This window comes from Suncus etruscus, chromosome 4 (genome assembly GCF_024139225.1).
Source record: "Suncus etruscus isolate mSunEtr1 chromosome 4, mSunEtr1.pri.cur, whole genome shotgun sequence".
Classification (NCBI taxonomy): domain Eukaryota; kingdom Metazoa; phylum Chordata; class Mammalia; order Eulipotyphla; family Soricidae; genus Suncus; species Suncus etruscus.
Window position 1 is genome coordinate 30,522,082 of NC_064851.1, and position 15,958 is coordinate 30,538,039.

The following is a 15,958-nucleotide window of genomic DNA, read 5'->3' on the forward strand; positions in this document are numbered from 1 at the left end:
TAGCACAGTTCCCTTCTGTGAAATTGAAATACTTCCTAACTTTTTATTCAACATAGACTCTCAGAAATGTGTGTGCTTTGTTCTTGTCTTATTCAAGACTTTTTCCTTTTTTTATTTGTTTGTTTGTTTTTCATTTTAGTTTTTGGGCCACACCCGGTGACACTCAGTGGTTACTCCTAGCTATGGGCTCAGAAATCACTCCTTGCTAAGGTGACGATATAGGATGCCTGGAGATTGAACCGCAGTCTGTCCTAGACTGGCATGAGCAAGGCAGACGCCTTTCCCCTTGCGCCACTGCTCCGGCCCCTCAAGACATTTTCTTGATTTTTTTCTTTAAAAAAAAAAAAAGGTTCTAAGGAGCCTCTTAGCTAAAAGTCTGCCTTTAGTCTGAATATACACTTAATTTTCCTGGATGTATGAATTACTGTCCCTCTGCTTTACTACTTTTAACTTTCTTGTAAAGTTTCTCATCTATAGATTTAGTGATCCTGGTTATGAGTATATTCTTGTCTTCATCTCTTACTCTTTTGTTTTTATTTATTTTATTTTTGGGGGACCACACCCGGTAACGCTCAGAGGTTACTCCAGGCTATGTGCTCAGAAATCACTCCTGGCTTGGGGGATTATTTAGGATACCAGGGGATCGAACTGCTATCCATCCTGGGTCATCAGCATGCAAGACAAACACCCTACCGTTGTGCCATTGCTCTGGCCCCTGTTTTTGTTTATTGATTTTGGACTTTTAGGACTATACCCAGTGGTTTTTAGGGACTACTCTTAGTTCTGTATTTGGAGGGGGGTGTCTCTCCTGGCTTGTGTGGTTTGTGTGGTGCCAGGGATCAAACCCTGGCCTTCAACATGCAAAGAATGTGCTAACCTTATTATTAAATCTCCCCAGTCTCTGTAACATATGTAAAAAGCAGACTCAAGGGACTAGAGTGATAGCACAATAGGGCATTTGCCTTGCACACAGCCAACCTGGGATGGACCCTGGATTTGATCCCTGGCATCCCATATGGTCCCTCAAGTCTGCCAGGAGCCATTTCTGACCACAGAGCGCCACCAGGTGTGGCCCAAAAATAATAATAATAAAATAAAAGCAAACTCAAGCTGAAGAGTAAAGGAGGGAAAGCCCTTACTTGCCTTGCATACACCTGACCTCAGTTTGACTCACATAGTCAGGAATATTCCTAAGCAATGTCAGGAATAGTCCATGAGTCCCTTCAAGTGTGACTCAAAAACCAAAATAAAATAAATTAAATGTAGCTTCTGATTCAGCAGTGCAAGAACTGTATCAAAGACTTTACATTTCTAAACATATTCCAAACATAACAAAACTTCCAAAATTGCCAGTCTCTGAACAGTTTGTCTTTGAAAATCTATGTGGAAAACAAAGCTGCCTCTCAGTCCCTAGGCTTAGTTTGATCCAGAAGGCTATTATTACCCAGATTCCTGTCATCTCTGATGTCCCTGGTCAATTTCTAAATTATCTTGGCTATACCCAAAAGTGACCTGACATCCCTTGGCAGTTAGAAAAATTGACTAATTGGTTCATAGAGCTTCCAACAGAAACTACTTTTGGGATTGCAGCTCTGCATTGAGCCCCGGGCAGCCTCCCAAGCATGCCCTCTGCTGGTGAATAGTTTTTTGATTTGGGTTGGGTTTTTTTGTTGTTGTTGTTTGGTTGGTTGGTTGGGTTTTTTGTTTGTTTGTTTTTTTGTTTTTGTTTTTTTTAGTTTTTTTCTTCTACACTATTATCCCACCCTCTCTTACTGATCAAAACAACTTGCTCTATGCCAAGAAACATACATTATTTTATTTATTTTACTTAATCTACCAGTAATTCTGGTTAGAATCATCACTATATAAGACAACATTTAGTAAGAATTATAGCTGTCAGAGAAAAAACACAAAATATTCTAAAGAAATACGTGTCCATTTTATGTATCTCGATACAGTTTGGGGTTGTTACACACAATGCATGGCTTTGGTCTGTGATTAGGATTGTACAGTTAAAAAGAGTAATGTAGGGCCTGGAGAGATAGCACAGCGGTGTTTGCCTTGCAAGCAGCCGATCCAGGACCAAAGGTGTTTGGTTCAAATCCCGGTGTCCCATATGGTCCCCTGTGCCTGCCAGGATCTATTTCTGAGCAGACAGGCAGGAGTAACCCCTGAGCACTGCCGGGTGTGGCCCAAGAAACCAAAAAAAAAAAAAAAAAAAAAAAGAGTAATGTAGGTTAGTGACGTTTGTGGGGGTTAGAGAGTTAAGGAGTAAAAAAGAGCTTTGTAGGGGTCTGGTAAAGGGCAGAATACAAAATGAACATTCTGGATATGCAAAACATAACATAACGATAAGGAATACTCTTAATACATAAAGTGCGCGGGCCCGGTGCAGTTCTGTAGTTTTTGGATGCATAGGGAGGAATTTCTCACCCCCCTCCCCCCAGGGCCCAGATTAACCAGGCATGGCCCTGAAGACCCGCCTGGTGTGGGGGGATCTCGGTACCCTGGACTAAGTGGACAGCCCAGGGGGCCTATGGCTAGCTGTCCTGTCAGGAGCCCCCAACATACCAGTCAAAGACACCCAGAAGTCCTTAATTCTGGTACATCTTCAGTGTATAAATGAGAAAGAACTGAGGATGCAGAGTAGTAGAACTTAATGATGAAGTCAGATAGCTTCAAATAATAAGTTTACTTTCTTTTTTTTTTTTTTTTTTTTTTTTTGGTTTTTGGGCCACACCCAGTGACGCTCAGGGGTTACTCCTGGCTATGTGCTCAGAAGTCGCTCCTGGCTTTGGGGGACCATATGGGACACCGGGGGATCGAACCGTGGTCCGTCCAAGGCTAGCACAGGCAAGGCAGGCACCTTACCTCTAGCACCACCGCCTGGCCCCAAGTTTACTTTCTCTAAAAGGTTCTGGAGTGAATGGGCTCGAGTTATGGCCCTTAATGGTCCCTATGTGTAGTTCTTTATGCATGTGCAGTCAGACAGTAGCTAGGGCCAAGTGTAGGGAGCTTGAGCTAGTGAGGCCTAGTCTTCTGTCCACAGGACTCCCTCTAGGAATCTTGGGACTCCCTTGGACTTCCTCACACCTCAGAAATTAAGAGGAGTTGGACATTTTAGATTGCAGTTAAGCAAAAAATCGTTTACAACACTGGAGCCATAGTGATAGTATAGTAGGTAGGATGTTTGTTTGCATCAGGCCAGCCCAGGTTAAATCTCCAACATCCCATATGATTGCCTAAGCACAGCCTGTAGTGATTCCTGAGTACAGAGTTAAAAAAAAATTTTTTTTTCAAATAAAGCTTACACTTTCACTGCTCAAAAATGGGGTATTTTCAACAGTGACATGTCAACTCTGAGTCAAGGAGGTTGAGGAATGAGATTCATGTGTCAGTAGGGAAGATCTTTAAGTATATCTCAAGACAAAGAATTGATGAAGACTTTTAGACCTTTGTGGAGACATTTGCCACACCAGGATTTGACCCTAAACAGCACCTTTTATGTGCACAACCATTTTTTTATTCTCATTCTTACATTCTAGTTTTCTTGGGGGGAGGGCCTATACCCTGCAGCACTCAGGGGTTACTCCTGGCTCTGCTTTCAGAAATTACTCCTGACAGGCTCAAGGGACCATATGGGATGCTGGGGATCGAACCTGGGTTGGCCTTGTGCAAGGTAAATGCCCTACCCACTGTCCTATCGCTACAGCCCCATGCTCCTACACACTGTGCTCCAAGGGGCTCTGATAGGAATTAATGGTGTAACAAAGGAGATGGTGGTTAGTTCTACCTCTGTCAGTCAAGGCAACACCACACTTACACAAACACACACACACATACACACACACAAACACACCTTTAATGAGGAGAACAGGTCAGATTTTTTGCAAAAAGCAAAAAGACAGCTGAGTAGTAGTATATGGAACCACTGGAGCAGATATTAAGAGCCATAAGTCTAGTCTCAGTTTTTTTCCAAGTGTAGTTCTTGGGGCCTCAAGAGAAGCCAGAAAGGCCAGAATGAAAAGAATGAGGTGACCCAGGTTCCCATTATGTTTCAGAGCACTGCAGGGTGGAAATTCTGACCATATTGTGCACTTGCCCCCAGATTGGAGACCCTCACTTGGTGATCTGTCTGGACTGCTCAGCTGATACCATGACCAGCCGCCTTCTTCAAAGGAGCCAGAGCGGCCAAGATGTGGCTGATAACCCCACCTCCATCGCCAAGCGCCTTGAGACCTACTACCGGGCATCCATCCCCATCATCGCCTATTATGAGACAAAAACACAGCTCCACAAGGTGAGCTTCATGTCTGCCTCCAAAACCAGGCAGTTACCCCTTTTATTTACCTGTCAAATCAAAAGAAAAAAGGGGTTATTTCCTTCTTTAAAGAATTTGGGGAAGGGGGCTGGAGTGATAGCATAGTGGTAGGGCATTTGCCTTGCATGCAGCCAACCCGGCACAGACCCAGGTTCGATGTCCGGCATCCCATATGGTCCTCCAAGCCTGTCAGGAAACTTTCCTAGCACAGAGCCGGGTGTTCTGTAACCCCTGAGCACCACCGGATGTTACCCCAAAACAAAACAAAAAGAATTTGGGAGGAAGAGTTCCTCACAGCAGCACAATTTGGGCTCAAAGAGAGAGATCTATTGTTCTTTTTCTTTAATATCTCTTGAAATTAAATAATTTTATTATATGGACCATAAGAAATTAACTATGTGATTTGAATAATAACAAAGTATTTTTGTTAAAAATAATTCTCTTTTAAGGGGCTGGAGGGAGAGTACAGTGGGTTGGTTGCTTGCCTAAAATGCAGCTGACCCCAGTTTGATCATCAGCAAATGGTCCCCAAGTCCACTAGGAGTGATCTCTGAGTTCAGAGCCAGGATTAAGCCTTAAGCACCTCTGGGCGTGACCCAAAATAATTAAGAAATACAACTCCTTTTTTCCAAGAAAGAGAGAAGAAACAGTGGCCAAAAGAACAACAGGAAGGAAACAAGGGCACAAATTCTGCTGCTTTCTATATGACCTCTCATCCTTGGCTGCAAAGGATGAGTCAGAAGATATTTTCTAGCTCAAAGCGTTACCAACTTTAAATTTCTAGAGTTTTGCATAGTTCCTCATTGACATCTGGAACTTTGCCTCCATTTATTGTCATAACTAATGTTGTGAGGAGATGAAGCCTCTGGGCCCGAAGAGCCACTAATTAAGTAAACGTGAAAATAATGTGGAGAAATGGGCAGCGTAAACTCAGTGATCATGAGTAAGAACCACGCTGAATCACCATTAACTTCATGAATTTGGGAAAATAACTCAAACCTCATTTGTTGGCCCATTTAACAAATAGTACCCAGGGGTGAGAAAAATAGCTTGAGGGACTGAAGTGCATATTTTGCACATGTGAAGTCAGAGTTTAGTCTCTGGCACTACATGAACTAACTTTCCAGCACCACTGGGTTCCAAATATCACAGTCACCAAAGCAAGCACCAAATTTGCACTGATAGCACTGACAGAACTGACCCCTGGAGCCCAGCACTGATGAGGAGCCCTGGTACACTAAAAATAAATATATAGATAATATTTTTAAAAGAAAAAAAATGGAAACTTCAAACTTTAGAAACAAGCCCACGAAAGGTGCATTATATAAAACCAGAGTCTTAAGAATACAGTGTTACAAAGGATTTTACAAGATTGTTGGATCTTACTTTGTACAGCCCGGAACACATGCTATGATTCAGATAGAAGGGAACTTTTTCCACTTTCAGGGGGATTTGTAGAGGTGAGAAAAATTCCTATTAAATTAGTTTAAGCACTTCCAGAGTTAGAAAATCTTTTGTATTGCTGCCTAGTATGATTCTTGCCTAAATTCTACACACTACAAAATGACTGATGCTTAGATACAGGGCTAACGGAATTTTTAGATCAATTTAATTTCTGGAATCTTTCCCCAAATTAGAGCAAGTTTCGAACCCTATTTGCTGGTGTCTTCAGCTTCTCATGTATTCTAGAGATACTGGGCGCCAGTTCTATGGCAAGGAAATAGTGAGGATCCATCCTCCTGGCAGATATTTACATGCAGCTATCCTAACTCTGCCATTCTCTGGAGGTTCTCTCCAGAGCAATTGCTTGGACCCCTGCACCTGCTGAGGGGCGTCCTTTCTGTCCCACCGCAGCTCTGAGGATCCACCCCCAGCCAATGTAAACTGGGCTTTTTAAACTTTACCGTTTGGCCCCCTTATTTCAACCCAAGATATTTTTACACGACCCCAGGTATATAAACTAAGTATTCTAATCATACATTTATTGCTAATAAGTCAAAGTCGAAAGGACTCCAAAATTGTGCTCAGAAGGCTCTGGGGCTCCTCCTGGGGATTCTTAGTCAGCCTTGATGGGGAGTGGTCATTACAAGAGCTTCAGGATATGGTGCTATTGGACCCTTGAAATGCTGAGGAATACATAAGTCACCCCAGAAGCTCTCAGGGGACTCCAGGGCTTCACCCAGCGGTGCTTGAATGACCATGTATACCAGAGATCAAAACAGGGTCAGTTCCATGCAAGATAAATGCCTTAACACTTGTGCTATCTCTCTGAGACCCATCAGTTTATTTTTATTTATTTATTTATTGTGGTTTGGGGGCTGCACCTTCTGGTATTCAAGGCTAAATCCTGATTCTGTGCTAAGAGGTGATTCTTGGTAGACTCTGGGGACCAAATGAGGTACCAGAGGTCAGACCAGCGTCATCTAAATGCAAGGCAAACACCCCACCTGCTGTACCATTACTCTGCCCCCCTTCTCCCTTTTTGAGTCCAAGGAACAAATAGTTACTCACCAAGTGAGCTTCTGATCCCTGAGGCGTTTTCTTAAAACTAGGGCATGCATATATTTTCCTGAACGAATGATTTTGTATTTGGTGTGTGGGGCAAATGCCCAAAAAAAAAAGTGGCATTTCTGGGTTATATTAAGAGCTATATTGTGACTTTCTTTTGTGTGTGTGGTTTTTGGGTCACACCCGGCAGTGCTCAGGGGTTATTCCTGGCTCCTGGCTCAGAAATTGCTCCTGGCAGGCATGGGGGACCATATGGGGTGCTGGGATTCGAACCGATGACCTCCTGCATGAAAGGCAAATGCCCTACCTCCATGCTATCTCTCCGGCCCCTATTGTGACATTTTTTGAGGAATCTCAAATACTGTTCATTCAAAAAGACACAAACACACCTGGGTTCACTGAAGTGCTTACTAGTACAGAAGCCAAGATATGGAAATAACTCAAACATCCAATGATAGATGATTGCTAACGATGCATCATATGTAGATACAATAGAATACTGCTCAGTTATAAGAAGAAATGAAATCTTATAGATAACTGTAATGTGGATAGAAGTACAGGGCATTATACTAAGTCAGAGTAAAAAGAGAAATACAAAATAGTCTCATTCACTTGTGGTATTCAAAGCAATAGATAGCACCAAAAGATGACAAATCCTTGGGAAGGGATTATAAAACAGATTCCCAAGCCAAAGAAAGAGGGGTCTAGGAGTGACAAAGGAACAGTGATGGAGGGTGTCAGTAGAGTAACACTGTACATCAATCTAATAAATGTTAGTAGTTTAACTATGTTATCCTGACTATAGTAAAAGAGAAAAGAGAAAAATAGAAAGTGAAAAATAAAAAAAAAAAATGGAGTTGTGGGTGCATTTTAAAATGCAAGCCACCATATAGGGGCTGGAGTGATAGCACAGTGGTAGGACGTTTGCCTTGCACATGGCCGACCCGAGATGGACCTGGGACAGACCCAGGTTCGATCCCCGCCATCCCATAAGGTCCCCTGAGCCTGCCAGGAGTAATTTCTAAGCACAAAGCCAGGAGTAACTCCTGAGTGCTGCCGGGTGTGGCCCAAAACCTAAATAAATAAATAAATAAATAAATAAATAAATAAATAAATAAATAAATAAATAAATAAATAAATAAATATGCAAGCCACCAAATCAGCAGCTCAGATTAATTTAGGAAACAGCACTGGTGATGGGGGGTATTCTTTACCAACCCAATCACATTTATGTTTATAATCAAGGTGTTTTAATTAAATACGTAAGAAAAAATTTAGGAAGCAGAAGTTTGCCATGGTTCCACACAGATACAGTCACCCTCCACAAGTATTTCCCCAGACCTCAGTATTATCCCTTTATGATTATGTGGAATAAATCAGCTGAAACCCTGATCTCCTAGCCACCTATTCACCATAAGCAGTATATGACATTTTAGGCAAAAGTTATATTTTCATGTACAATTTATTCGGTTACTGCCTTATATTTTTTTTACATAACAAAGCTAGAATGTATAACAGAAGCCAAGATAGAAAGGTATTTGATTCCAGAGGAATCCCCTGACTTGGTGGTTCTCTCAACCCACATTAAAATCAGCTTTGTTCCGCAGCTGAGAAAGTTAGAGCAGAACTTTCCACCATTCAGGCCTTAATCCCTTGTGGCACTTTCCTATCTACTCTGATCTCTGCCTTTCTCAGCACAGCAATTCAGTCTCTCCTGGTTCACAAAATCAACTCATAACAGGAAGTGTATGCCACTTTGAATGTGAAAAAACATTAAAATGTAGCCTCCCATGGTGAAAAGCCCAAACACTCCCAGATGGAGAAAACCTGACCTGGATTTCAGAGAACTAGATTTCAGAGAATTGAGGGCAGTGAGGAGCCTGGGATATTGGGTAAGTTGATTCATTGCTTAACCTCTCAGGCCTTCCTCCAAAATAAAATGAATGGACAAAACACTATCTCCTAGAATCCTCCATTCCATAACTCTGATTTTCGGGGCGAGGAAACTTTTTTCTAGTCATAAAAATAGCATGTTTATTTTAGAAAACATCAAAGTCTAGTGCATCTCATCATACTGAGGGAAACATTCTAGAATAGGTCCTGCGAGTCCTTTTGCTGTAAATTTTGAAAATAAAACTATGGCCATAAATACATTGATTAAGACTTCTTGTTTGTCTCTAATTGGCACCAAACCCAGTAGGCCTAACTTGAAACACAGAACTTAATTTTATGCTAATAAAATTAGAACAAAGCAGGCTCAGAAAGCTGTGAGATTAGACTCCCCTCTCTATCTTTTTAAACATTTCATTTAATATTTAATAAATATTTTTATTTAATATTTTCTCTCCCCACTCTCCTTCCCCTTAGTGTTACTGCTGTTGAGGTGACTGTGATGACTGAGGATGCTCATGCACAGCTGTAGTCACACAGTTTTAGCTCGAATATTAGGTGGTGCTGCTCACACCTCTGGCCACAGTGCTCACTGAGGCCTGAATTCCTTTAGTTGAGGGGCTTTCACAAGTACTCTTCAGGGAAAGATTCTTTGTTAGGGCCAGAAAAATACAACAGATGTTAAAGTACTTGCCAACCCTAGTTTGATCCTTAACATCACATATGGTAATACAGTTTAAAATAAATTGAAATAAAATAAACCAAAAAATAAAACTGTAAATGCCCTGGTGAGACATAGGCAAAACAACCTCTGCCTCTGAAAATCATGGTTTCATAGCACAGGACCAGATGCCCGTTTTCTGATCAGATTTCAAGTCAGGAACAGATCATGGCATCTAGTTTCGTTGGTAACAGGTAAACGTCTAAGTTTTCAAAACTGCTGAACTATTCATATTTTTCTATGGCTTTGAGTATCTAGTGGGAAGTTGGAGAGACTATATCCAGGGACGCTGGTCAAATCCCATAACCCAAAAGATAAAGGAGTGGGGTATAGGGCCCTTGAGATGTTCTGCAAATCAAATTGGTTAAATGAAGGACAGGATTGAGGGTAATTCATCATTAAAGTTACCAAGTGTGAAAAATAAACCAAAAAGGGGCTAGAGCAATAGCACAGCTGTAGGGCATTTACCTTGCATGCAGCTGACCCAGGACAGACCCAGGTTTGATCCCTGACATGCCTGAGCCTGCCAAGAGCGATTTCTGAGCAGAGCCAGGAGTGACCCCTGAGCGCTACTGAGTATGGCCCAAAAACCAAAAAACAAACAAAAAGTATCAAGTGTTCACACTGGTGGTAAGGATTATATTAATTTCAAATAACACTTTTTATTTTGTTTTGTTTTGGGGCCTTACCTGTCAGTGCTCAGGGGTTACTCCTGGCTCAAGGATCATTCCTGGTGGTGTTTGAGTGACCATACGGGAAGTTGGGGATTGAACCCGGGTTGGCCACATGGCCACATGCAAGGCAAGCGCCCTTCCTGCTGTGTTATCGATCCAGCCCCATAATTTCAGTTAACACCTTTTAATTCTAAAGTAATAAATACTATCATAAGTGAAAAGGGTTCTTTATTCCCCGCTCCCCACCCCGGGGCTGGAAAAATAGCTTAATGGACAGAGTGCATGCTTTGCATGCAGGATGCCCAAGTTCAATTTCCAGCACTACATATGGTACCCTAAGCAATGCCAGAAACAGTTCCTAAGCACAGAGCCAGGAGTAGCCTTGAGCAACATCAGGTACAACCAAAAAAGTAAACAAAACAAAAATAAATTATGATGAAGGGCTAAGCTTAAAGGGCTAAATACAGGTTTTGCATACAGGTGGCCTGAGTTTGATTCTTGGCATAGCTTCCTGTGACTGTGAAAGTGACCATTTTTCCCTCAGCAAAGAATCCAGACTATGTTCTCATAAACAAACAAAAAAAAGTTAATAATGTTTTGTCAACATTACTCTCCTAAAAAAGAAATCAGTGTACACAATTGGCTAAATGTTATTTTACCACCCCCTTCTCTTCTTCCTCTTTCTCCCTAACCTCCAATTCTTCATTGACCCTCCCTCTCAATTATTATCTACTTATCTACTTTTTTTGGTTTGTTGGTTTGTTTGTTTTGGGGCCACACCTGGTGACACTCAGGGGCCACTCCTGGCTCTGTGCTCAGAAATCATTCCTGGCTCGAGGGACCATATGGAATGCCAGGGGATCGAACCACAGTCCATCCGAGGTTGGCCACGTTCAAGGCAAAAGCCCTACTTCTGCACTACTTCTGCACCTGGCCCTGATTATGTACTTTTGCTAGATCTCTCTGCAGCAATACACTTTCCCTATCATATTTTGATTTCTTGAAAATACTACCATTCTAAAATGAAATAACTGTTTCTCAGAAACAAAAATATAATAATTATTTTCTATAATTGACATATAATATTTTCTAATGTGGTTATTCTTTTTTCTCAAACCCTTTGCTTTTAGTCTAGCTGTTTTTGTCCACTACTAACAGCATTCCCAAAAGCATGCACCATTATTTAGGTTTGTTTCCAAATGGAGAGACCAAACAATGAGCTGCTCATTAGAAGCAGAAGCTTAAAAAAAAGAAGAAAAAAAAAAACTGATTCTTTTTCACTTTCTTTTCCCTTCTTGTTGATCTGAGAAATTTCTTTGAAATAAGCAAAGCTCAGATATTTTCCAAACCTTGGAGGCTTGGGGCCTGGTTATCAGCACCTCATCTTGACTGAGTATCAACACCCTATCTTTCAGGCCTCCTCAAATTCAATTTGAACCTGCCTAGATTGAGTGCCCCAAGCAACTGAGATTTGGAAATCACCTACACCCCTGCCTGCCAGTTCTATAAAAAGAAAAATCTAGAAAGGAGAAGTTTAGAGGAACCCTGCAGTTTGGTCTTCACACTTGACAAATGAGGCCTAATCTTCCTTCTATCTGTCTCAGAGAGGCTTAAGAAACTCATTCTGTTTTTGTCTTGGACTACACCCAGCAGTGCTCAGGGCTTACTCCTGGCTGTGAACTGGGATCAGTCCTAGCAGGACTTAGAGATCCATATGGGATGCTGGAGATGAGGCCCAACTCTGCCCCCTTCAAAGCAAACACCCTAACCACTGTATTATTGCTCAGAATTCCAAGAAACTCATTCTTTCTGACTGTTGAAAAGAGCTTTCTTCCAGCTCCCTCCTTCCCTTCCTGCTTGTCAGGCCTTTAGATTCCTGCAAAGACTTTTAGATTAAGCATGACATAGTTTACACCCCTGTGGTCCTGTAGAAATGAGTTGTGCTCACCACTTAATATCCTCACAAAACAGCAGGTAAAACACAATTCCAGGTCCATGTATTGCTCCTCTATATACAATGTTGATCTTCCTCCTTGCTGTTCTCATCACATGGCAGATTTTTCTTTTACCCATATCAGAGCAAGACATTCACTGGGTCCCACTAACTCTAACTTTTACAGAAGATAACCGGGACCACTGAATCAAAGAATCTTGACATATTCAGTAGGTGTTTATGGGGCATCTCCAATATCCAAGACATGGTTAATGCTGGGTATTAAGGAGTAAAGAAACTCTACGCTCACAGCAGGGGGTTAAATGCAATAAGAGAATTTTCAGAAAGTTCCATGTCTTTAGGTTCACCGAGATTGAGCCCACAGAGGTAGGCTTCAGAGAGATGATACTTTAGAATCCTAAGGGATTTGTAAAAGTTCATGACAAATAAAAGAATGGGAACTCATTCTGAAAATCCCCGTAATACAAGCACAAATATGAGTTAAAGTAACAATAGATTAGACTAAGAGCAAGGTTGAGGGCAAGGCTCTTGAATCCAACTTTTCATTCATTCCTCCTTCACTCAGTAAACCTTCTAAGGACCAGAGAGACAATAAAGCAAATTAGGCAACACACAACCTGGACTCCATTTCTAGAAGTACAGATGGTTCACAGAGCCCACTAGGATTATTGATTCCTGAGGACGGAACCAGAAGTAACCCCTGAGCAGTGCCAGGATGGCTGCAAACAAATAAGCAAAAACTCCTAGACCAGCATTTTCCAATAGAAGGGCCATATGGGCCCTATTTATAATTTAAACCTGTCTAGGAATCATGTTTTTAAGTAATAAAGAGAAATAAGTGAAATTAATTTTACAGCTTAATTTTTTAATCTGAATAAGGTAAGTATCAGCATTTTAGGTGTAATATATACATAAATTATGAGATGGTTTCATATTTTTAATTATGTTTCTAAAATATTAAGCATATCTTGATTCAGATGGTAAATTTTCCTGAGAAATTACATAATTTCAAAAAATAAAAGAAATTACATAATTTCTTTTGTTTTTCATAAAATTAGCAGTTAAAAATAGGTTTCACATACCAAAGTTGTTCAAATATATTTTTGATTTTTCAATAACTAAAAAACAAATGAGTCAACTAGTTTTCAAAGTTATCCTAGGGTCAAAGTGATAGCACAATGGATAGGATGCTTGCCTTATATGCGGCCAACCCAGGTTCAATTTCTGGTGTCCTGTATTGTCCCCGAAGCACCACCAGTAGTGACTTTTAAGCTCAAAGCCAGGAGGAAACTCTGAGCACTGTATGATGTCCCCCACGCCAAAAAAGAAAAAAAAAAGGAGAAGAAAAAAATTAACCTAGTGAGAGAGAGACTGAGAGAGAGACGGAGACAGAGAGAGACAGAGAGAGACAGAGAGACAGAGAGAGAGAGAGAAGAGAGAGAGAGAGAGAGAGAGAGAGAGAGAGAGAGAGAGAGAGAGAGAGAGAGAGAGAAGAAAATGTCTTTTATTAAAGTGATAGCACAACAGGGAGGGCATTTGCCTTTGTAGGCAGCTGACTTGGGTTTGATCATCAACATCCCATATGGTCCCCAGCACTGTCAGGCATGATTCCTGAGCACAGAGCCTAAGTCCTGCTGGTGTGGTTCAAAAACCAAAAAGAAAAAAATATCTGTCATAGAAGCAGCAGCAGGGAGGGATCTGAGGGAGGTCATGGTGTTGTGAAATGTGAAGGAATGGGTGTTGGAACATTTTATGACTGAAAATCATTAACAGCTTTGTAAATGTGTATTGGTGGTTCAATTAAAAATGTTATTAATTTAGTTCCCCAGACATACAATCAATTAATCTTTGCTAAAAAGGCAAGAAACGCAAAATAGAGCAAAGAAAGCCTCTTCAACAAGTGGTGTTGAGACAACTGGTCAGCCACATGCAAAAAAGCAAACTCGGACCTTCATCTAACACCATACACAAAGGCACATGAAAAATGCTCCACATTACTAGTCAACAGGGAGATGCAATTCAAAACAACAATGAGATACCATCTCATGCCAGAAAATGGGAAAATGGCACACATCACACATACACACACACACACACACACACACACACACACACACACACACACAAAATCAAGAAAAATCAGTGCTGGTGGAGATGTGGGGAGAAAGGAATTCTCATTTACTGCTTATATGAGTGCTGTCTAGTCTAGCCTTTATTAAAAACAATACGGAGATTCCTCAAAAAACTGGAAATTGAGCTCCTAGATGACCCTACTATACCACTCCAAGATATACCCTAGGAACACAAAAACACAATACAAAAATGCCTTCTGCACACCTATATTCATTGCAGCATTATTTACAATAGCCAGAATCTGGAAACAACACAGATGCCTGACAACAGATGAGTGGCTAAAGAAACTGTGGTTCATATACATTGTGATTCATATACACAATGGAATACTATGCAGCTGTCACAAAAAATTGAAGTCAGGACATTTTCCTACATACGGATGGTCATGGAAACTATTATTCTGAGTGAAATAGGTCAGAGGGAGAGAGATAGACAAAGAATATTCTCACTCATCTGTGGGATTTAAGAAAAATAAAAGACAGTATGGTTATAATACCAGAGGAAAATAGAGATGAGGGCTGGAAGGACCAACATATGATATGAAGCTTACCACAAAGACTAGTGAATGGAGCTAGAGAAATAACTTCACTAACAACTATCATGACAATGGTAGTGAGTGAGAGAAATAGAATGTCTGTCTCAAAGACAGGCAGGGGATAGGGGAGAAGAAAGAGATGGGTTTTGGTGGTGGGAAGGTTGCACTGATGAAAAGGGTTTTCTTTTTTTTAATAACCGAAACCCAATTACAAATATGTTTGTAATCATGGTGTTTAAAGATATTATTTAAAAATTTATTAATTTAAAATAAAAAGTTAACCTAGCACAGAGGTAAGGCACTTGACCTACTTGTAGTTGATCCCAGTTTGATCCTAGCCACCAAACATGGTCCCCCACGTACTACACAAGAGTGACCCCTGAGCACTGAACCAAAGATGAAACCCTAAGCAGCTCAGGTGTGGCCAACAATTTACAACCCCTAAATCTCTACAGGGTTGGAGAAAAAAATACAGGAGGTAAGGCATTTGCCTTGCATCCTGTCAACCCTGACTGGCTCTACATATGGCCTATTGAGCACAGCCAGGATGGATGGTGGTTCGAATCCTGGCATCCCCTGGGATATGGTTCCCCAAGCCTACCAGCAGCGATTTCTGAGTGAAGAGCCAGGAGTAACCCGAGTGCTGCCAGATGTGACCCAAAAACAAACAAACAAAATCTCACTTTTTACATTGAGGTTATTCTGAGAGCAGGCTGGGTCAGGGGCCACCTGAAGTTCCATGGATTGAACTCCGGGAGTCCCACATGCTAGACTTGTGTTCTGTCGTTTGAGCAGAGTCTACCCTAAGTCCATCACATTTTAAATGAACACACAGCTCAGCTCAGACTTCAAAAAGTCCTGCATAGAGAGACTGGGCAGATGACAAATCATTCTTGTTAAGACTGGCTAGTGTTGTCACTAAAGCTTGCCTTAAAGCTCCCAGAGGAAGGCAATACAGTATTTTTCTCCTTTTCATGACGTTAAGAATGAGAAGTAATATGGAGTGTGACTAGCTCTGTGAACTGGATGGCTCCCAGGAACTCCTGAAAAATGTATCTCATGCTGGGCCCTACCCAGCTCACAGGTGCTGCCTAGTAAGGCTCTGGGAGGGGCTGCTCTGGGGCAGCTCTGGTTGCACTGAGATTAGAAGCTCATCTAAGAAATGTTAAACCACTCTGTGAAAACTTGGATTTGACCCAGAAAGCCCCCTGACATCAGTAGG

General features: G+C 41.3%; 1 protein-coding gene across 2 annotated transcripts in view; it reads left to right on the plus strand.

The window, feature by feature from the left end:
- The window catches only part of AK5 (adenylate kinase 5), a 283,479-nt gene that overhangs the window by 253,085 nt on the left and 14,436 nt on the right, over positions 1-15,958 (plus strand). For both annotated transcript variants that reach the window (XM_049771780.1, XM_049771781.1), the window contains one exon: positions 4,109-4,300. In XM_049771780.1, the coding sequence (XP_049627737.1) occupies positions 4,109-4,300 (192 nt within the window). The remainder of the gene's footprint in view (positions 1-4,108; positions 4,301-15,958) is intronic.